General features: G+C 37.9%; 1 protein-coding gene across 6 annotated transcripts in view; it reads left to right on the forward strand.

Moving 5' to 3' along the window:
• Window positions 1-287: 287 nt before the first annotated feature.
• The window catches only part of GPR180 (G protein-coupled receptor 180), a 28,394-nt gene continuing 5,328 nt past the window's right edge, over window positions 288-23,353 (forward strand). For 4 of the 6 annotated variants that reach the window (XM_044779810.2, XM_044779812.2, XM_044779816.2 and 1 more), the window contains exons 1-6: window positions 301-574; window positions 3,255-3,413; window positions 9,926-10,126; window positions 17,075-17,255; window positions 17,398-17,447; window positions 20,185-20,342. In XM_044779810.2, the coding sequence (XP_044635745.1) occupies window positions 430-574; window positions 3,255-3,413; window positions 9,926-10,126; window positions 17,075-17,255; window positions 17,398-17,447; window positions 20,185-20,342 (894 nt within the window). In that variant the 5' untranslated portion in view covers window positions 301-429. Of the gene's footprint in view, window positions 575-3,254; window positions 3,414-9,248; window positions 9,302-9,925; window positions 10,127-17,074; window positions 17,256-17,397; window positions 17,448-20,184; window positions 20,343-23,353 lie in introns of those variants that run through there. The other 2 variants (XM_014864855.3, XM_044779819.2) reach the window with 2 other exon arrangements.

A 23,353-nucleotide genomic window follows, 5' to 3' on the forward strand; every position in this document is an offset into this window, starting at 1 on the left:
GTTCCACTCTTAGTTCTTTCTGAATCCCAGACGTCCCACCAAAGCTCTACAGGCAGGGGCCGGCTCTCCTGCGCATGCGCAGTAGCACCAGGCGCAGGGACGACAAGGGCAATAATTTTTCCCTAACCTGAAGCAACATCCTCCTGATTCTCCATAAAAAAGGCGGGAACTAGCCAACAGGCAGGCGAATGATGGGACGCGCGCATCTGCACGTCCCGCCCACTTCAGCCTCTGATTGGTGAATATCTTTGGCTCGTGGAGGAGGGGAGCGCTCCATTGGCTGTGAGTGTCCTGGGGGCAGGTCCGCGGCGACGCCGGTCCTGCTGCCCGCTGCCCATTCTCCTCTCTCTCCTCCCCCAGCTGCCGACGTGGGGCAGCCGGCCGCAGGCGGTTAGGTGCCGGCGTGTGGGTGCGGAGCACAAGGCGGGGATGGGAGGGCTGCGGCTGCTGGCGGTGGCCCTCACCTGCTGCTGGTGGCCGCCGGGCAGCGAGGGTAAGACCGTGCGGGGCACTTTCAGCAGCGCCGCGGCCCGAGACGCTCAGGGCCAGAGCATCGGCCACTTCGAGTTCCACGGTAGGTGCTGAGGCGGGGAGAGGGATGGGGACGCGGGGGCCTGTCCCCCGCCTCGAGTTGTGGGGTCTGGAGCCGGCGGCGGCGGGGCCAGGACTTCCAGCTCACTGGGCCTTAAGCGTCCTCGGCAGCCCTCCCCCCACCGCAGCTCCCCGGAATTGTGGGGTACGTGTATTGCCAACTCCACTATTGCTGCTCCCTTCACCCTCGTCAGCACCCTCCCCCCATTAGTGACTGTATGCTGCGCCTAGAAGATCATTTCCCCAACCCTCCTCATGCAAACGAATGTACACGACTCGCCTGCTGCATCTTTCGAGATCCTTCCCTGAAATAAGCATCATCTTTGCTCCCTCCCGTCTCAGCCTGATTGTACACACTAAGGCTCTGTATTTACGCGTCCATTTAAGCTTCCGAACTTAGGTTTCCTGGGTTTTGGTTTTCTTTTTAAGATCGATTTGATAAAACCTACCTGCAGCAGACAGGTTTTGGAAACCAAATTTTATAATAACCTTGCCACTCTTGCTAGAGCAGTGTGGTTACTCTCTTACTAAAGGAGTGGCTTTTCTATGGACCATGAGGCCTAGGATTAACTTGACAGAAACGCATGTCAGTGTGTCTTGGAAGCTTCGTAATTTGTGCCCTCTCTGGCCCTTCTGAAATCAGAATTGCATTTGAGTCTTACCTTCTGGTCTCCCTCAAAAATCAATAATTCTTCAGTGAATGAATTTGCAACTCATTCTAATTTTTAATTTATTTGCATCCTTAAAATTAAGTGTTTTTCTTGGTGCGTACTCTTGATACTCTTGAGTAATACTATATTTCAAATAATTATTTGCCTTCATAAGGTTAGAATCCTTAGTTGATACAGTCTTTAGCATTGAAAGATGCAAGATCAGAATATTGTCCTAGAGAGGATTGTTAGGAGAAGATAATAGAAATGAGAAGCTGTTTTGTTTTGGGAAAGGAATTTGAACTATTAGGAAATTGCAGAATTGGTGGTATAAAGGGAGAGGAACCGAAATTCTTTCTTTTAATCCGAAGTTTTTAAAATAACTGAGAAAAGGAGATGCGACCCAGTTTTCCAAAATCCGATGTGGAACGTACTTTGGTGAATGAAGAAGAAATTCTAGAAACAGAGTTTTATGATTTTTCAGGTAACATTTTCAGTTTCTTAGTCAACTGGCTGTAACTATACTTGAGCATTGACAGTGATAAATAATGTTGCCACAATAAATGGTACAATCTGGACAGTGCTGGAAAACTTGGGATTATGGAAGCTGTGACATGGGTTATTACTCATCATTAGCAGAGACAACCCCGATATTTTCTGATGATTACCTGGTAAACACAGAGGAGAAATATATGTAGTAAATCCAGATTTCTCAAGAAAGATTGAGAAATAGTGTTCCAAGTATATTAGCTCCCTTTCTCTCTCTCTCTCTATGTATATGTAATTATTATTACCAATTTTCAGTGAATTCGAATTCAGTAAAATTAATAATTCTGAAACTATGCTGAAATAATGAACTCTAATTCAGATTGCTATTTAAGTTTAATAGGGCCTTAAAGTCACTTTTAAGACTTTGAAAGTTTTTTTTTTTTTTTTTAAAGATTGGCACCTGAGCTAACAACCGTTGCCAGTCTTCTTTTGCTTTTTCTTCTCCCCAGAGTCCCCCAGCTCATAGTTGTGTATTCTAGTTGTGGGTTCTTCTAGTTGTGGCCTGATGAGCGGTGCCATGTCTGCGCCCAGGATCAGAACCCAGGAAACCGTGGGCCGCTGAAGCAGAGCGCGCGAACTTAACCACTCGGTCACAGGGCCGGCCCCCAAGACTTTTGATAATTTATAGTGTAATCAATTTATGTAGGAGACTTAGACATTCTTTGATGCATACTATACATTTAAATTTATTTAAAATCTTTAATCAAAGTAATAATTATAATAACAAAAGTAAAAGCAACAAGAACAGGAGAATAGAAGGTCTTAAGATGACAAATGAAAAAACAGTCTCCTGGTTCACTTCTCCTCACTCAGAGTCCATTTCCATAGAGGCAACTATTTTTTGCCTTTTCTCTTCTGAGCCTTAAGTGTAGTTGGTGTGTGCAACCAGGCTCATTCTATAGTAGTCTTAAACATACCTTGTTCTGAAAAGTTCCTTGGTAAGTCACAGCTGTCAAATTTTGTGTCACGTGTAAAATGTCCACCCCAAAATTCATTCATTTAAACTTTCTTGCTATTAGCTATGATTATTTTTTATGTTAAAAGTATAATTAAATATTAACAGCCATGTTATATTAAAAAATAAAGGAAACTTTGGCAGGAAATTTCCTATAGATAGTTTATGAAGAGATGTTAAAGACATGGAGTGATTGTAAAATGAGGCAAAAGTCTGTTACACTGAAGGTCCACGCACAGCAGATGCTGCTGTTTACTCAAGTGAAATGTCAGTTATCAGCTGGAGTATAAGGAAACACAGCACATTGATTTGGATAGTTAATGTGCATAACCTCTCGACTTGTGTCTTAATGGGATATTCATTATAACGTGATCTACCCAGTTAAATGAGATTTAAGAAAAATTGTGCTGTTTAAATTCCCATTTTGAGAGGTAGAGCTGTTGAATTTTCTTGCCCTCTCAGTTCCATACAAGACCAAACTAATTGATAATTTTTGTTTTAATGTCCAGGTGACCATGCTCTCCTGTGTGTCAGAATCAACAACATAGCAGTAGCGGTTGAGAAAGAAGCTAAACTCTACCTGTTCCAAGCCCAGGAATGGCTAAAGCTGTGGGAAAGCAGTCATGGTTATAGCTGTAGTGAAAGATTATCCAAAGCTCAGTTGACAAGTGAGTATATCCTCTTTTTTTTAATGATTAGAGACATTTTTTTCTTCAGTGTTGAAATATAGTGTTTTCATACCAAGATGTTGCGTGACACAGCACACATCACACTGTAATGACACTTGTCTTAGTACATTTTAAGCTGAAGTTTAAGGAAACTAACCTCTTCCTTGACCAAAAGATAGAATGTGTTTTCCCCCTTTTATCATTGACAATTTTTGAAAAAATATCCAGATAACTTATAAAGGTGTCCTTTCCTTCATTCGTACTTTTTGCGGGTCATGTCATTCATACCAGAATGGCAGGTATATTTTGACCCAGTGGCAGCGTGAAGTGAATGATAATATTTATTGAATGCTTATTGTCTGCAAGCACTGAGCTAAGCACTAAACATGTATTATCTCACTTAATTGTATAGTTTAGCCAAAGTGATACTATTTTGCAACATGTTATTGGAACACAGGACCTAGTCATATGGTGACACCATATGTCATTTTGGGATGTACCAGCATCACATTATTTGTAATCCTCTAGGTTTGCCTTTAGGGAGGCTCTGATTTTATTTTCCTGGTTGTCTGAATCCTTGAGCTCTTCCATTCTCATCAATACTATCCCATACGTGAGAGTGTTAGTCATCCTGAGGGAGTTCAGATCTTTTGTTTTTTAAGATTGGCACCTGCGCTGACATCTGTTGCCAATCTTTTTTTTCTTCTTCTTCCCAAAGCCCCCCTAGTACATGGTCGTATATTCTAGTTGTGAGTGCCTCTGGTTGTGCTATATGGGACGCCATCTCAACATGACCTGATGAACGGTGCCATGTCCGCGCCCAGGATCTGAACCGGTGAAGCCCTGGGCCGCCAAAGCAGAGCGCACTAAGTGAAACACTCAGCTACAGGCCGGCCCCTCAGATCTTTTTAATACAGAATTGAATAGCATTTGCCATGCTACCCATTTTACCCATTGGAAGTTCAGTGGTTGAAGGAGATATTAGGAAAGTGAAGCCTCCATGAAAAAATATAGGAATCATCCCACCTCTTTTTTTTTTTAAAGATTTTATTTTTTTTTCCTTTTTCTCCCCAAAGCCCCCCCGGTACGTAGTTGTATATTCTTCGTCGTGGGTCCTTCTAGTTGTGGCATGTGGGACGCTGCCTCAGCGTGGTCTGATGAGCAGTGCCATGTCCGCGCCCAGGATTCGAACCAACAAAACACAGGGCCGCCTGCAGCGGAGCGCACGCACTTAACCACTCGGCCACGGCTTTTTTCCCCTATGTTTCCTCAGCCATGTTCTGCATATCAATGAATCTCTGAATCTTCTTTTAGTCTAGTGAAATAAAATGTGTGTCATTTCTACACATCGACTCTTCCTAGTTTTAGCAGCTGCCTTGTTCCCTCATAAGGCAGATAGCCAGAATAGGGATAAGAGCAGAAGTCCCCAATCCTTGTCACCCACTGTGGGCATCTTTTGTCTAGATTTGTGAGATGACACTGACAGTATGCTGAAGAAGTCTGAATGACTAGATTCAGATATCAAACAGTTAGTTATATAAAGTTATTTACCTCAACCCTGAATTTCAGAACTTACCTTGGAAATTGGTGCAAATACTCGTTATCAGTTATCTTTTCCTTTCTATACCAATTTGGTCATCTAAGTGTTCCACATATGTATAAAAAGTTCTGGCCTTCTGTTCTATTATGATGTCCAAAACTGAACTCACCATCTTCCCCATCCAAAGCTGGTCCTCTACCAGTTTTTCCCGTTTCAGGAACTGGCACCACCATCCATCCAGTAAACAAGCTAGAAACCAAGAAGTCTTCCAATGCTCCCTTCTTTGACCTCTCTCTCCCCTTCCATTCTATCAGTAAATGACTTCTAAATATCTTGATTTCATCTTGTCTTCTTCGTCTCTACCTCCAGCATGTTATTCCAGGCTGCCACAGTCTCCTACCTGTACTATTGCAATAGCCTGCTACTTGGCCACTGCGACCATGCTGGTCCCCCTCTGTAACCAGAGTGATCCTTTGGAACAGCAGATTTGACCATGTCACGTTCACTTCCTCACCACACCCTTCCCACGTCAGTGGTTCCCTCCTGCTCCTAGGACAGACACGCCTCCTTAAGCTGGTCAGCAAAGCCATCATAGCCAGGCCACTGCTCACCCTCAGCTGCATCTCCCACGTTGCCCCTCCTGCCTTATTTGCAAGTGCGTGTTGACTGCAGTGCCACGCTGGGCTTTTGCAGGCTTCTCCTGCGTGTTCTTCCTTCCCCTCTTCGGCTCCTCCCTCCACTAAGTTAACACTCAAGTTTCTATAGCCTCTTGTTTTCCTCCACAGCACTTACTGTAGTTACCACTTTACGTTTCTTTGTTTCTTGTAAAATCAGTCAGTGAGAGCAGCAGAGCTCCTTCGGTCTTTTCATTCACTTAGCATTTCCACTGTTTCATGTTCTATGCTGGGAACTAGTGATAAATCAGGGACCAAAGTACTGACACTTTCTCAGTCCTCAAGACCAGAAGGGGTGACAGGAATGAATCAGGAATGAGTGAATAGAGGTGAAATTTTAGTTGTGTTAAGTACTGTGAATGTTAGTACTTCATAACTGACAGGAAGAGAGAATGAGAATTTACGAGACCCTGGTGTTGAGCTAAGTACTTACTGAGGATTTGTGGGGTGATTTGTCCTAGAGTTTAGTGCTTGAGTGCTTATTTGGTGGGTAGGTTGTTTGCTTCATATTTGACACCTCAAAGTCTTTTTCTTTCTCCAGTAAAAACTTATTAGACAGTTTAAAGCTTTGACTGTAGGCATTTATTTGTCTTCTATCACAGTCAGTATCATAACATAGATTATATACACTTGTAAAAACATAATTTTTGAGTCAGTGATACCCCTTCAGTCACAGAACTTCTGTATACAGGGAGACAATGTGGTGCAGTGGGAAGACCACTAACCTGAGAATTACCGCTAGTCGCTTGGAACGAGATCATGTTGTTCTTGTTGGATTAGTTTTCTCTAAGGTTCCTGAAAGTCCTAAAAATGCTGTGATTCTAATTATAATTCTTTAGGATGGAATTATGTTAAGAGAGGGCTGTAACTTATGAGACCTCTTGGTGTTGGTTCTTTTTCTATTTTCTCCTCCTCTTCCCTACTCTGCTGTGTGCAGGGAATTATTGAAACAGAACATCTCAGGAGACAGGAATTTTAGAGGAACCAAGATTGTTGTGTTAAATTTTGGGGCCTGAAATAAATTAAGTACTGGTGATATATATATCACTTTCCATATTTCAAAAATTCTTTTTCCAATAACAAAGTCTGAGTCTTAAGAAAATCAGTATTGTCTAACTCTTATGTATTAGTTGTCATATTTATAGTATTAACATTATTGAGGAGCTTAGGTGTATTGAAACAAAAAACATATTCTTAAATTCATGACAGTGTAGTAGTAACATATATTTTAAAATAATTCCTTGTAGAAAGTGCATTTTCTGGCCATTAATGAGACTTTCTAAAACTAATAGGCTTTCACCTACTTGGTAATGAGTTCATTAAGTGTGCCTGACTCCTGTGTAAAATCTTGCTGCTTCCACAAACTGTGAGAAGACTAGCAGATTTGAAAAAATCTCATAGCGTCAAATGTTGCTTGACTCATTCCTCCAAATTAATGCTTGAGAAATTATTTTCTAGTCTTCTTTTGTTCTCTTTCACTAATGACGTAAAACATCAGATTTTTAAAAAAAAATACAAACTATTTTGTAAGTTTTTAAAGCAAGTAATCAAAATATTTAAAAGCACTGAAAATAATGAGTTCTATGTAAAAAAAAATTTAACAAGGAGATTCAGGGTAATCTGTCAGATTACAAGAGCTAAATAATTTTGTATATAAAGCATTTTAGATATTGTCTTTTTACATCATATGCGTGTATTTTCTTTTGTACATTTGGTATATTTTGTAAATCATTTAAAGGTCTTACCATTTTATTCTGTGTATTTTGGTAAACAGTATTCATTTCCTTTTATAATATGATTGGGCAGTTAGCCATTCAACACCATTCTCTGCAATTCAGGTTTTGTTAATATTTGAGATTCTAATTACATCAGCATAGAATATGCATGCTGTGCTGTAGTTTTTTGTCTCAAAAACAATGAACACACAGTTTTGTCAAGAGGCTTGTTTCCCAGCCTTGCTAAAAATGGCAGCAAGACAAAAATTAAAGGACATTATCACTTTATGAAGCACACTTTCGTTTCTGTTTGATGTAAATCTGCATAATTTAAAATGAAACATCAAAAAATATATTGGTAAAAATACAATGGTTAATTTTTGTATTGTTTTAGCTAAGACAAAAAGTGCAAGGGATAAAACAGCAGCACAGCAGAGCCTTTACATAATGCGGTCCAGATTATGTAATTGCAAGCTACACATTTCAGAGGCCTTATTTCTGAGCCACTTATTGATCATATATTAAATTCTTATTAAAGATCTTCAAATATTTAACAGAAATTAGTCTTTGCTACATTTTTCCAGAAGCTATACAGTAAAAAAAAAAACCAGTATAAATGTCAGCTAACTTCAGATAGCCAAAAAAGCAGTGCTGTGGTATTGTTAATAAAATCATTGTGTCAAATTTAACTACTAGTCAATGAGATTCCCGATTGTAAAGTCCAAGTCCTCAAAATTTGAATCCTCACCAGATGCATCTGTATCTCATCTATAAAGACAACCTATACATAACATTTTCCCAATTTTTTACTAGGAAAGTTTTCAGTCATACAGAAAAGTTGAAAGTATAGTACAACCAACATCTGTACATCCTTGGCTTAGACTCAGTAATTGTTAATATTTTGTTACATTTACTTTGTTTTTGTGTGTGTGTGACTTTTTTTTTAACTGAGCCGTATGAAAATAAGCTGTGGATATCATGAACATATTTCAGCATACTTCTTTTAAGAGTAAGGCCACTCTTCTCCATAACCACAATACCATTATTACAGCTAAGAAAACAAATAATTTCATAATGTCCTTAAAATCTCTTCCCATATGCAAATTTCCACAGACCTCAAGAAATGTCTTTTATTTATTAAAAAGTTTTTTTTCTTCAGTTGAGAAAAAGATCAAGACTAATTGGCATGCTGTGGGGGGCAATCTAGAGTTGGGAATTGTACCCATCGTAATCTTATGTTTTAGGAATACTCTATTAGAATCACACTCTACATAGGATTTTCATATACTGTTTCATTTGCTCCTCACAAGAACTCTGAGCTAGATAGGGCAGGTGTCTTAATTTTACTACTGAAGAAACAAATTTAGAGAGGTTAAGTAATTTATTTGCTGAGTCACAAGGTTAGTAAGTAGTAGGGCCAAGACTTGCTTGTCCGACTCTTCTACTCTTTATTATACACAGCATTTGAGACAGTGCTGTCTTACAACTGTGTGATGGTGTTAGTGAGTGCCTCTTAGGGCAGAATCATACTTTTAGATCTGGAAGGGATCTTAGACATCATTTAGTGTTTCTCAAAGGGGTGCTATTGGCGTTTTGGGTGGAACAGTTCTTTATTGTGTAAGACTTCACCTTGTATTGCATGAGGCTTAGCACAGTCCCCTCCAAGTATCTCCTCAACTATTGTGAGAACAAAACTGACCCTACAAGTTTTCAGATGCCCTGGAGGGGAACAGGATTATGCTGGCTTGAGAACCACTTATGAGTATAACCACTGTGTTTTAAAGAAAGGAAAAGGAGAATTAACCTTTATTCAGTAACTACTATATGACAGATACCATACTAAGTGACTCATATAACGTAGTCCTTGCGTCAGCTCTTTGCTCTAAGTATTATCTTCATTTTACAGATGAATAAAGTGAGTGTCATTGCTTTTGTAACTGGCCTAAGGTCACATAGAAGGTAAGTCCTGGAGCCAGGATTCAAGCACAGATCTGTAAGATACCAACATTCCTGAATCCGCCCCACCCCCCGCCGTGCAGACCTGACCCAGCATGATAACTCTTATAGATTTTGGGGAATCTTTTGAAGGTATTTGTCAGTCAGAGTTTTTAGATATCGTAATTTCTTAAGTTGAATGTTCCATTTTAAGTAATTTTCAAAAATAGCACTGTGATGGTTGCATAGCATTGTGAATGTACTTAATGCTACAGAACTGCACACTGAAAAATTGTTAAAATGGCAAACTTTTGTGTTGTGTATATTTTCCCAAGATAAAAATTTTAATATCACTGGCCTACTTGAAAACGTAGGAAATATTTAAAACTAAAATTCAGAGTTTCTGTGAAACCATTCTACTCATTTGTGGTGGTTCATAGTACTTTTATAGTGATTCCTTTGGTTAAGATAGGTTATTTTTGTCTGCTTTATGATTTACAGACCTTATTCCAGTACTACACCAGGGTGTGCATTTCCACAGCAATAAGAACTAAATAAGAGAACTCTAACTTCAAATTAATTATGACTAAAACCATGAATACATTTGAGAGTTTTGCTTTGAAAGTGCTATTTTCTTTCTCTTTAAAGTGACCATGAATCAGACTGAACATAATCTGACGTTGTCCCAGATTCCGTATCCACAAACCTGGCACGTGTTTTATGCAGACAAGTATACGTGCCAAGATGACAATGAGAATTCTCAGGTGGAAGATATCCTATTTGAAATGATGTTACTAAATCCGGATGCCGAAGGGAATCCATTTGATCATTTTAGTGCTGGAGAATCTGGTAAGAATATATATTTAAATATATGTCCTAAATACCGAAAAGGCTTTTGCACAAATATCTTCATGTTGTATTTTTAGAATATTAAAAATTAAAAACAACTTATGTATTCAACAGTAGGGAAGGCTATGCTATTGAGTTAAAAAAGAAGGATACTAAATTTTTTATTGTGTGATTGCAAGTATCTTAAAAAATGCAGAGAATAAACAGAAAGAAGTACAAAAATATTAACAGATTATTTCTGTATGTTGGGTGGTAGAATTATGGATAGTTTTATTTTCTTCTATACATTCTAAATCTTTTTGTTTTTATGATAACCTAGCATTATTTTTATAAACAGAAAAATGTTGATAAATTAAGCAATGTAAATTGGAAACTTAATGATTAAGATTAGGAACTGCACTACTTTGTATGACTATCCTTTCTCTAGGTGTTTGAGCAGATTTAGGCATTGCCTTCATTGGAGCTTGCAACACCGTTTTAGCAGTGATCAAAGTTTATAATGCTTTCCAAAAGTCAGATTTATTCCCGTAAAATATTTCATCAAAATTTTAGGTTGACTGTGTACTATACTACTGAACTAAGACTCCCAGCCCAAACAGAAATGAATGACTTCTTGTGAATCATGATAGACATGCTTATAAAGTATCCTAACATTTGTAAGTTAACATGTCAGAATCAGAACTAAGATCTGTAGGCTGTCTGTCAAAGAAAAGGGCTTCTTGAGTTCATTACCCATTTGGAAGGGTCAGACTGCTTAGAGGAAAATTCAATCCCATTACATCTCATTGATCATCAAGGTGGGTGGGTGGAAGTAGGGCAGGAATTGAGTGAGGTCACATTAGACTAAACCCATTGTTTAGTTCAATTGCCCATTGTTTAGTAAATTGCCACAACTAGGAAAGCCATTCAAGGAGCATGTGTTAATGGACAATAGATCACAAGTAACTTAATGTATGAAGAGATAAACTTTTTTTGATATTCTTTTGTCTGAAAATATATATACATAGTGACAAAGTGGGGTACTAAACATTTTCAAATAGTTAATTCTAAAATTTCTTGTGTCAATGTAATGACATAAGGGTAAGCTACTCAGGTTGTTTTTGAATACAGATGAATTTAAAGATTAAATTTCACTTAATGGTACTTTGGATCAGTGTAGATCATTCTTGGAAGTTAATTCAGTCCTACCGTTTCCTTTATCTTTATAAAAGATGTTGATATTTATTTTCTGTAGTTTGGAAAGACATTGATGAAACCCGTGTCTACTGATAACGTTGGATAGATGGTTGGACTAAATTGCTTTTAAGGTCCGTTTTAACAATAAGGCTTCATTATTTCATGTGACACATTTTTAGGGCTGGTCAAGGCTCAGCGGGAAGTCATGCTCTGCTGCGATCACTGTACATGCAAAGTTTGCTGCTTCCAGTGGAGTCCAGAACCAATAACCCTTCCCCCTCCTGCCTTCCAGGCAGTTGGCCTTTGGCTCAATAGAATACTTTAATTATTGTGTGGATCCATGAGACTCTACAGGATCCTGATGTGCTTTTTCTTGCCCCCTTATTTAGGCATCCCATTTCTGGTCTCTTTCCTCTTTCCTAATTTGACATCCTAATCTGCCCATATGTATTCGAGTATTTTCTTCAATATCCTAAATTATGGCTAGCTTTTTCTTCAGGGTTCACGCCACCCATTCTAATTCAGTTCTTATTCCTGACTCCTGACCTACCTTCTCCTGTGACAAATTTTGATAATACGCTTATACTTATGATTAAAAATCTGTCTTTTTTGTACCAGAATGGGGAAAGTTACATTGGTCATGTCACCAATAATATTTAAATGAGGGACAGAACCTCACTATAGTATGTATTTTCATTAAGCATGGGATTTTGTGCAAGGCCAATCTATGGAGATTGATTATTAAAAAGTGTCCTGAAGTACTCAGAAGTATTCAAATTTATTATGTGGCCGGCTTAGTTCTTTAGGATCAGATCAGTTTATTGATGCCTAAAAGCCATAAAATATGATTAATTCTACATTGCCATAAAATGTGGTTAATTCTACATTGAAGTCTAGATTGGGGGTCTCAGCCCATCACTGTGAATGCGTCTGGAGAGCTTTAAAAAAATAGATGTCCATACCAGAGACTCATCTGTCTTTGGTTTTGGAGTGGAAGCTGGGCACTTGTAGTTGGTCAAAGCCCTGAAGGTGATTTTTAATGTGTGGAACCGCCGATCTAAAAGTCCGTGTTCCACGTTGTTTTGGTGATGTGTTGGTTTTAAAGGGGAGCCTTAAGAGGGATTCTACCTGCTCTGTAGCTTCAGGTGTGGAATTTGTTTCCAGGAATAATCCCCAATTAGTTCCTTTTAGAAACTTTTGCTCATTTGTCTGATTTTCTGCCCCGAGTAGGAAAAATTGGTTTGCTGTGCTTTCTACTGAAAATTGACTGTTAAACCATATATCTGAAAGGTTTGGATTAGAATAACCTGGTGCAAATAGCTGCAATTAATGTTATGTGTTATTCTGGTTAAATTTTATAATTCGTATTCTTTCAAACCAATTAGGGATTTTATATCTACCAGACTTTGGTTAATCCTATATTTTACAGACTTGATCTAGATTTAAAAAAAACTAAGGCAAGTTTGATGCCATTTGACAAAATACTACATAGGAATATCATGCTTTAAGGTCGAATAAATAAATCTGCTTCTTAAAAAAATTAAAATCCTCATTAACTGTATCTGTGCTCTTGTTAGAGACCAAAACAAGTACCCAGAATTCTGAGAGTTAAAGCATTATCATTAAAGTAGACTGTTTTTCATTGGAATAATATCACAGGCTCTGTCACATCTGCCGTCTCACTGTTTTTAAGATTCCAGATATGTTCTTTCTTTTCTCTTGTTCCTTTTTAGCTCTGTCGTCCCAAAAAATAATGGGTTGGATCTTCCGTTTAGCTCTGGTAACATGTTGGAATGCTTTTGGCTTAAAGTATCAGAAAACTCGAATACAAGTGGTGTAGACAATAAGGAAATGTATTATCTTATATAACAAGAATTTCTGAGGCGTTTTCAGAGTGGTTTATTCAGCATCTCTCTGCTGTTCTCTTCTCTGACTGTCAGCTTTGTCCTTAGGCTAACTCCCTCACGTTCAAAGACAACTGCAGCAGTTCTGGGCGTCACCTCTATGTACAGTTATGCGCTGCGTAATGATGTTTCAATCATCAGTGGGCCACATATATGATGATGGTCCCATAAGATTAGTACCATACAGCCTAGGTGTGTAGTAAGCTGTACCATCTAGGTTTGTGTAAGTACACACTATGATGTTCACACAACAACAAAATTGCCTAACGGTGCATTTCTCAGAACATATCCCCATTGTTAAGCAACTAATGACTGTAATGGCAAAATTCAGTATCTTTTTTTAAGAGTAAGAAAACCTTCCTCAGAGGCTCCCTCATCACATTTCACTGGCCAGAACTGAGTCACATGCCCTTGTTATACAACATCATAAGAGGAATGTAAGTGAAGATGTCAGAAGGAAGATAAGAGTAGACCAACATGTCAAAGTAAAGGATTAAGCTTACTTCTCATTGCCAAGGGTCTTGCAGTTTCTCTGATTGATTTAGACTAATCAGGAAAGATCTTGAGACACTTGAGGGTGAGGTAGACATTGGGGCTCTTGGATAGCAAACATAGTGGGTAGGCAAGAGTGTTTGAGGTGCTGCCCCATGACGCAGTGACTCTCCCCTTTCCTTACCCTCTTTTCTCCCGTCTCCCTCTTCCATCATTTAGCTGGAGCTAAATTTTTTGAAGCTGTTCTGTAAGTTTTCTTCCTGCTGAATTTTGCCAATGCTTCTTCCCATTAAGCCTGCCTTAAAATCTATAGATTTCCTTATGACCTAAGTGTTTGCCACCTTTGCATGCTCATTTTAGAGCATTTTTCTGGGGCTGGCCCAGTGGCAAGCACTTAAGTTTGTGTCCTTGGCTTCAGCCGGGGGTTCGCTGGTTCGGATCCCTGGCACAGACCTAGCACCGCTCATCAAGCCACGCTGTGGCGGACGTCCCACATAGGAAGTAGACTAGGAAGATGGGCACAGCTGTTAGCTAAGGGCCAGTCTTCCTCAGCAAAAAGAGGAGGATTGGCAGCAGATGTTAGCTCAGGGCTGTATCTTCCTCAAAAAAAAAAAGTATTTTTCTTCTTTTGTGTATAGGTAGAATTTAATACCTAGTATCTATCTGTTTTAAAATTAGATTTTAATTTCAAAATGAGCAAACATAAATTGCTTTCTTGTGAAGGGTGGTCGCAGAACAAAAATAAAGTTGATAGCTGAAGAGAAAAAACACTTTTTTCCAGAGGTGATTTATGTGAAAGAACACTGAGTGCAGAATCAGGGTTTTATCTTTAAAGTGTCTTGTTGACAGGGATCAAGGTAAGAATAATTTATGCAAAATTCGGTGAACAAAATGCCGGACAAATGTCATAGTTCAAGTTATTTAATATATTATCTGAATGAAACAATTTGTTGGTTATAATGTTATACTTTTCTGGAAGATATTTAATTTTGAATAATCTGAAAACATTTTTTTTGCTGATGACATATGTCTTATTTTCAAACGTCTCTTCCTCCTATATTATTCTGATTACTCGGTAAATAGTCTGAGGATTTTCTTTCCATGGTAGATTTGTAACCTAATGGAGTCTGAAACTTTATCTTGTAATGGATATTCTGTGAAGTGTTATAAATAAATAGAAGTTTAAATAGAATGCCATGTTGAATTCTTTATACTAAAAAAAAGATGAAAACTAAGATTCAAAACACAGGACAGTGTAAAGAATTTTACTGACCCCCAGTTGTAACGTTTAGCTTATTTTCTGTCTTGTTCCATTACTATAACAATCCCAGGCTGCTTGTCCCTTTATTTCTAAAGCTGGAATATTTTTCTACGTAAGAAGTTTGAAAAAAAAAATATGCCTCTTCTATTATTTGGTCTTCTCTTCATGAAGTCTAAGCGTGCTTTTTCACCTGGACTCGAGAACTGGACCAGCGACATTAACATACGTAGAGCAGGAGAGACACCCAGTGGCTGAAATACTTCTTACCTCGCTCTCTTTTTTTTTTCTCCTAACCGTGCCAAAAACATGTCTGATATTGAACTGTTTATTGACTGTTTTTCCTACTATTTGTATCTTCTGGATTGCTTTTCCAGAAAGATTTTCCATATAATGGCAATATTCCCTTCTCTGCTGTTGATTGGCGTTTACCCCGAGTGGGAAACTGGAGCAGGTTCAGTGTTGACAATCAAAATGTAAGTGATTGCAGCTTAGACTGTTGATCCAAAGACTCAGAGACAGCTCTGTTCATAGCCACTGTCACTATATTCCAGTGTTTAGATAGAATATAAAAGCCCTAATATTAGGGACTAGCTTTAGATGTAACCAGGTAAATCTAAGCCATTAAACTCAAAACTAGCCCTCTGGTTTATTATAAAAGTTTTCTGGGGGCCGGCCCAGTGGCATAGCGGTTAGGTTTGCACATTCCGCTTCGGCAGCCTGGGATTTGCCGGTTTGGATCCTGGGTGCGGACATGGCACCGCTTGTCAAGCCATGCTGTGGCAGGCATCCCATGTATAAAGTAGAGGAGGATGGGCACAGATGTTAGCTCAGGGCCAGTCTTCCTCAGCAAAAAAGAGGAGGATTGGCAGCAGATGTTAGCTTAGGACTAATCTTCCTCGAAAAAAAATTTTCTGAAATTTCTGAAAAATGAAGACACACTCGAGGTACTTAGGTAATGCAGAAAAAGGGTGTTTGTCTTGAGGATGCATGAAGACTGTACTGAAAAGCTGCTAGTAGGAACTAGAGGCTCATTAATGACTAGCACCATTTTTAATATAAAATCTGCACATTTAGTTTGTTCTTGTCTTTCCCAACCAGCTCCCTTCGCTCATTCAAAGTTTCTTCTTACTCACAATTTTAATTTTATCGTGGCCTGACTTGACTTCTTTGGCCTGTCCCGATATCAGCTCCTTTCACCTTCAGTTTCTGTTGCCTAATTCTTTCCACATTTTATGGTTTCATTTCCTGAGAGAATACGATTGGCCTGACTTATCTGAGAGCTAAATTCTGCTGTTGGCCGGGCAGGTGTTTGGATTGGTAGCCATTTGGTCAGGAGTTGCAGTTCCAGTCGACTGGGGGGGGAGTCAGGTGGTCTCCATAGGATTTCCTCTGTGACAAGAGCTGCAGACGGTTTATTTCAGAGGGGGACTCTGGTCATCACAGGGGTTTTGAAGCTTTGTCCAAATGGGGATTTAAGGTAATGGTACATTCCAGAGCTGTGGTTCTCACGCTCTCGCTGCATCAGAATCAGCTGACGGCCTTGTTGAAACACAGATGGCTGGGCCCACTCCCACAGTTTCTGATTCCGCAGATCTGGGATGAGGCCCAAGAATGTGGATTTCTAACAGTTCTGCTGCTGCTGCTGCTGGCGGCTAGGGGATCACCCCGAGAACCATTGTCAGACTGTATTAAACTGTTGTTGACTGGCTAAACCTGTGCCTAAACTTCTTAAAAGGGAAATCTACTTTAGGGGTAAAAAGTAGTAAAAATTGATGTCTAACTGAATGCTGAAATCATTGTTTTAATGCAGTACTTTGAAACAAAACTGTGATCTTATTGTTAGTCTTTGGGCTTATTCCCTGACTGCTGTGCTTTTTTATAGATTGACTTTAACTGGTTTAGTTTAATCTGCCTTCTGATACTTAAAACTTTATCCCAAAGTAGAAAATTGTTTACATTTTAATCATTTCCCTTTTTTTCCTCTTACAAAAGTGAATGTTATGACTCCAATTAAAAAACAAGTTCTAGAAATATATTGACAGGAAGATTTGAAAGCAACCCAACACTATGACTGGCTTTGTTTTACTGAAGCAAACTCCTTTCTTCTTTTCACAGGGTTACATGAGTTCTTTTTCCTCCTAGTCCTAGTGTACTTTGTGATTGCTTGCATTTATGCTCAATCATTGTGGCAGGCTATTAAGAAAGGAGGACCCATGCACATGATTTTAAAAGTTCTGACAACTGCATTGCTGTTACAAGCTGGTTCAGCTTTAGCTAATTACATTCATTTCTCCAGGTAACTCAAAACCACTAAAACTGTGTTCATCATTACGTCTAATTAATCCTCATTAGTCCCCCAAAATTATGCTTGCTTTGATTATGAACAAGTTTTTTCACAGTTATAATTTATACTAATACTCTCCTCTTCAATTCCTCAGTTACTCCAAAGATGGAATAGGGGTACCTTTTATGGGAAGTTTGGCCGAATGTGAGTATCTTTCTGAGCAATTTTTTAACATAAACTTGCTATCTCCTTCTTGTTTGTTTTCCTTTTTTGTAAATTATTTTTTGTCATAATACATTTTTTCTATTCAAGCTTCATTAGAATTCGTCTTGCCTACAAACAGGGTTATAGATTTGGTTCCTAGTATGTTCTGTTTAGTTTCTTCTTAATAATGGGTAACATGCTCTTCATTGTTTTTAGAGCATATTTATATGTGTTTTCTTATTTTATCCTCAATAAAAATTTAGTAGGTATGCTTACCCTTATTTTGCAGGTAAAGAATGTGGACTCAGTGACATGAAGCACATTTCCAAATGTCAGTCAGCTATTGAGTGGTAGAGCCAATACTCAGACCCAAGTTTTCTGACCCCAAAGCTGAAGAGTTTTTTTCCCTGTTTTTATCCCTTTTTGACTCTTTTTCTCTATTTCTGACCCAGAGCCGTAGAGTACACCAATAATTGAGCTGACCTCACAGCTTTGTTCTTTTATTTATAAGAGGAATTCTTATAATAATTTTTCAATTAAGCATGATGGGAAAAAGTATTTAAAAGTTCCCATAATTGTGACTTTTTAAAGAAAATCAGGTCATATGCTATTCTCAATTCTGGAAAATAGTTAAGATTTGCTCTAAAAAAGCAGCTTCTGAATATGAAACAATTCCAGAATTTTCTTTTCCTTACATTTCTGTATTTCTCTTCTAGTCTCATCATTCTTTATTAGGATAGCTTATGGTAATTTCTGTAATCATCTTAGGACCCACTTATCCTGATCTTGCTGCCTATTTTAAGATTCTAAACTTCTAGAACCTTTCATTTTCCTAGTGAAGAGGACATGTACTAGTCACCTCTCAGGCATGAACAAGAGTTGCTTTCTCCTTTTTGAACATTATCTGGAGCCCTGATTTCTCCCAGTCTTTTCTCATAGGTGACTCAGGATATTTAACAGAACCATATAATTCTAAAGCTGGACAGAACCTTAGAAATAATTTAGCATATGCATTTTAGAGGAGGAAATTGAGGTTCAAAGAGGCAAAGCACACAGAAGCCCATCGGTGGCGAGCTCCACTACAGTCAAGGAATTTTGCATTTATGTGGCTGTCTGCTATATACAAAACGGTGTTTTAGGCTGTCTGGCATCTTCACTGGAGCTTTGCAAGCAAAAGTCTTTTTTTAAAAACTACAGTAAATAAATGTTGCTAATTTTGGTAGTTCTGACAACGGGTTTGGTTAAATGATTAAAATTTCAGGATTTTTAATCAAATCCCACAGAATGGGATTTTTGTGTGTTCTGTGTATTTTATCTACAATTAGTTATTTTTCAGCAACAGATAAGCAGTGTTCTACCTATCCTCACAGTTAGTTATGGTAGTCTATCAGTATATGCTTTACTTAGTTTATAAAGAAATAAGCTAGAAAATAAGGGATCTTTTTCCTCCCAGTATTTGTTTTTGCTAATTAGCAACTTATGTGGGAATATTCCCTTGGCTAACTTCTTTAAGTAATTGAATATGTGTTTGTGAAATGTTTAATAAAAATAATTGGTGTCACAGTCATTTAAAATCTATGATGAAAGAAAATTGTGCTTGATCTGAAAGTCCATGACATTTTATATCATTCCAACATAGTGACAGTTTATTATGAGAGTTCGCTATTACAAATATATAAGCATAAATGTAAAGTATCCAGTTTCAATTTTTATGGGAGTCAGAGGAAAAATATGTCAAAATATATCTGAAAAGGTATATTATTAATAGATTTTTGGCTTGTAACTTTTAAATATAAAGATTATACCATAGCTAGTTTTATCTGTTTCTCCAAGAATATCTTTGTATAAAAGAAGTAAAAATTGTAGACATCAAAGTTATGGATGGCAATTTGAAGAAAACTTTACTGTGTTAAATTGCGATCATATATTTATTCCAAAATCTACATGAAAATACACTGATGAGAAAGTGATAATCTTTTTTTTTAAAATCAATAAATACTAGCTTCTAAGATAAATATGCATGGAACTTGAAGTATTTATAGGTGGTTGTATTTTTCTGTTACTGAACTGCATGAAGGTGGTTTTGTTGCATCCTTGTGAAAGTAGCAGGCTTCTCCTGCAGTGTAAGCACTGGCCACCTGGTGGCACATCACACTAATGCATGGAGCCTTTCATTTGTCCTCGGGACCCTGACACTAAAGGCAACATAATTGGATGCTACAGCAGCTATGCGTTTTTATTGTCATGCTATTTCTTATTAATAGTTTTAGAAAATAAATTTACATTGTATAGTTCAGCCATCAAAAAAAAAATCAATGACCCAGAAATAAAGGCACTAGTATTCTCTACATGGCAGAAATTATATTTAAAATTCATTTATTTTAATAAGCAGTGAGTTATAGAGAACAGGATTATGTAGTTAGAAAAGTTAAGAAAAGTGGGAAATGCAAAGAGGTTTAAAGTTGACCTTAATAAATATATGATATGGGAGCATATATATGTATGTTTATATATTTATAGGAGTATCGTCATTTTAACTATTTTCTTAAATGTTTATGAATTTAATGGCAAAATTTTAATTCTTTAGACTTATACATGAATATCTCTTATTAAATTTCATCAGCTTCTCTTTGAAAGTGCTTATCTTTTTGTGGTTAAAAAATTATATTCTTCACCCAAAAAGGACCATATTTGTATTATGAAAATTTGGCTGACTTTCGTTTTCATTTCCCATTAGTTTTTGACATCGCTTCCCAAATTCAAATGTTATACCTGCTTCTGAGTCTATGCATGGGTTGGACAATAGTCAGAATGAAGAAGTCTCAAAGCAGACCACTCCAGTGGGATTCTACTCCTGCATCCACTGGCATTGCTGTGTTCATTGTCATCACACAGGTGAGGGTTGATACTCAATACTTCTGCTGTGCAATATTCAGAAATGCAGACTTGAATATACCTCCTTTCAAAATGGAAACCTGGGATCCATGAGGAGTTTGTGTCATTTTAAAGTATGAGTTTAAAGAGTGGTAGATCAAATAACCTCTTAATCTTCTGAGTGGTGGTATATGTAGATTGCAAAATTTAATTATTTACCTGAATTTGACCTTTTTAAAGCTATGTTTAATATTAGGTTAGATTCTCATTTCCTACTTAATAGCTTTCTTTCATATTTTCTAACACATAGTAAGTACTCAACGTTAAATGAGTGAATCAATGAATTTGAGATTTACCCATTGGCAAGAATCTTTAGGTCCAGTTCTGCGACTATATACATGAAAGAATTCTGGTGAATACCTGAGATTAATGAAAAAGCAAAATATAGAATAAAAAAGAATGGGATCTAGCTTTTGAAAACAAATACAAAAACAAATTTTGCCTTTTTGAAAGGTCTTCTATGCCTTTTCTTTTTGTTTTCCTCGATAGCAATAATACTCATGTTATTCTAGGATCTCCATATGCCTGTTGCAATGGATTTATAAAAACTAAGAAGAAAGGTATAAACATAAAAATTTATACTGAGTTTGTGACCATCATTAGCTATAGATGAAAGTGAAATATTTACCTGAGCTCTGTAAAGGACATTATAATATAAGTCTTAATGCATTAAATAAGTTGGAAAATCCATCAGTGAAGGCCATGGCCTATGCTTTCTTCATCTCTGTAGCCCTCGTGTTTATTTCATGCAGTAGGCGGTGAGTGAAGTGGGTGTACTGAATATAGATGATTGATCTGAGAAAGAGACCATATCACAGGTGGGCTATTTAGAAAGGAGATAATGCCAGGAAGGGAGGGCTAATGAGAACTGAATTACAAGTGATTAAAATAAGGGCAAGATTCTTCCAGCTTAGTATTTTTGATTCAGGACTTATGGAGAGTAGTGTTAATATCAGGTTGGATTCTCATTTTTCAATTAATGGCTTTTTTAAAAATTGAATTTTCATTGTAATTTTAATTCGTTTTCATAGACAAATACAAATTGAGAATTGAGATTATGGCACTACTCTAAAGTTTATGTGAGCATTTATAAAGAATACATTAGTCGTGGCTCTGGTTATCAACAACAGCCCAAACAAGGTGAATGAAACAGGCACCCAGAGACTACTAAATACACATAGATATTCCACAGGTCACATTAGCATAAGTATGTGAAAATATGAGAATTCGAATCTGTAAAAATATGAATCACGAGAAATGGCAGTTCTCTTTTTTTTGGCTTTATTCAGATATAATTGACAAATAGAAATTGTGTATGTTTAAGGTGTACAACTTGATGTTTTGATATATGTGTACATGGTGAAATGATTACCACAATCAAGCTAGTTAACACATCCATCACCTCACATAGATACCAGGATATGGTAGTTCTGTAATAGTACTTGTATGTTGTAGAAGTTAAGTTTAGACATGTAGGTTAGGAAATCAAATGTAATTTGGTGGAGTGGAGGAATAACACTTTCAGTAATAGGGAGCAAATATTCAGCCTAAGGGGGCTGGCCGTGTGGCTGAGTGGTTAAGTTTGCACGCTCTGCTTCAGCGGCCCGGGGTTTGCTGGTTCGGATCTTGGGCACGGACCTACACACTGCTCATCAAGCCATGCTGTGGCAGCATCCTACACAGAAGAACTAGAATGACTTACAACTAGGATATACAACTATGTACTGGGGCTGTGGGGAGAAAAAAACAAAAAAAAAGAGGAAAATTTGCAACAGATGTGAGCTCAGGGCCAATCTTCCTCACCAAAAAGCATACCTTTAAAAAAATGTATATATAGTCAACGTAAGAAGGAAATTCATGTGTACAGGATGACAAGGAGTTCACCTATCAAGAATGATAGTAGGAGTAAAATTAGGGTAGAAGATTTGAGGATGAGAAATGGAAGAGATTTCTGGTAAACCCCATAGAGCCTGAGAATTGGATTTAATAATTGAGTTTTGTTCTAAATTCTTTGGAAACCACTGAAGACTCAATTCTGAGGGCTGAGTTGGCAGATGAAGGAAAAGCAGAGGGCTACTGACATGTGATGGTAAAAACATTGCAGTAATTTAGGTGATTGGTGTTTGGTAAAGATGGAGGGGACGTGGACACTGACTTCTACTGAATAGCAATAAACAGAACAGCTCAATGTGGAACTTGCTGAGCTTTCTACTGTTGCAGTAACAACATGGGAGAAGAGATCAGCAAACAAGCAAAGAGAGATAACCATGCCCTGGGGGCTGATAGTAAATATTAAAAATATCCTCTCCTGGGGCTGGCCCCGTGGCCGAGTGGTTACGTTCGCGCGCTCCGCTGCAGGCGGCCCAGTATTTCGTCGGTTCGAATCCTGGGCGCGGACATGGCACTGCTCGTCAGACCACGCTGAGGCAGCGTCCCACATGCCACAACTAGAGGAACCCACAACGAAGAATACACAACTATGTACCGGGGGGCTTTGGGGAGAAAAAGGAAAAAATAAAATCTTTAAAGAAAAAAAAAAATGCATTCTTTAAAAAAAAAAAAAAAATATCCTCTCCTTCACCCAGGGAGGTTACTATGGAACAAGGGTGGTCTGAAATCAACAATTTTGACTTACTTTCTGGATTACAAAAGATAATGAGATATTTCAAAGTTATCCTGAGACATGGGCTTGCATGCAGAACAGTTTGATTCCTAATAAGGGGTTGAAGTAAGAAAGATGATTTGGAAGAAAGTTTATTTTTATTCTCTTAACCATTTCAACTGATTTTCATCCTTCAAGCTGTCTTACTTGAATCGTGGTAGCAGTGGCATTTTTTGTCTTTGCCTGTGGTCTCATTTGATAAGAACCCCTTTTCTCTAGCTTAGGGTGTCAGCGAGGGGAAGACTGCCTGTGTCCTGTTACTTGACAGCCTTTAGAGTCTGATCAATCCTCGAACCTCTTAGGAATGTCC

This window comes from Equus asinus, chromosome 11, assembly GCF_041296235.1.
Source record: "Equus asinus isolate D_3611 breed Donkey chromosome 11, EquAss-T2T_v2, whole genome shotgun sequence".
Taxonomy (NCBI): domain Eukaryota; kingdom Metazoa; phylum Chordata; class Mammalia; order Perissodactyla; family Equidae; genus Equus; species Equus asinus.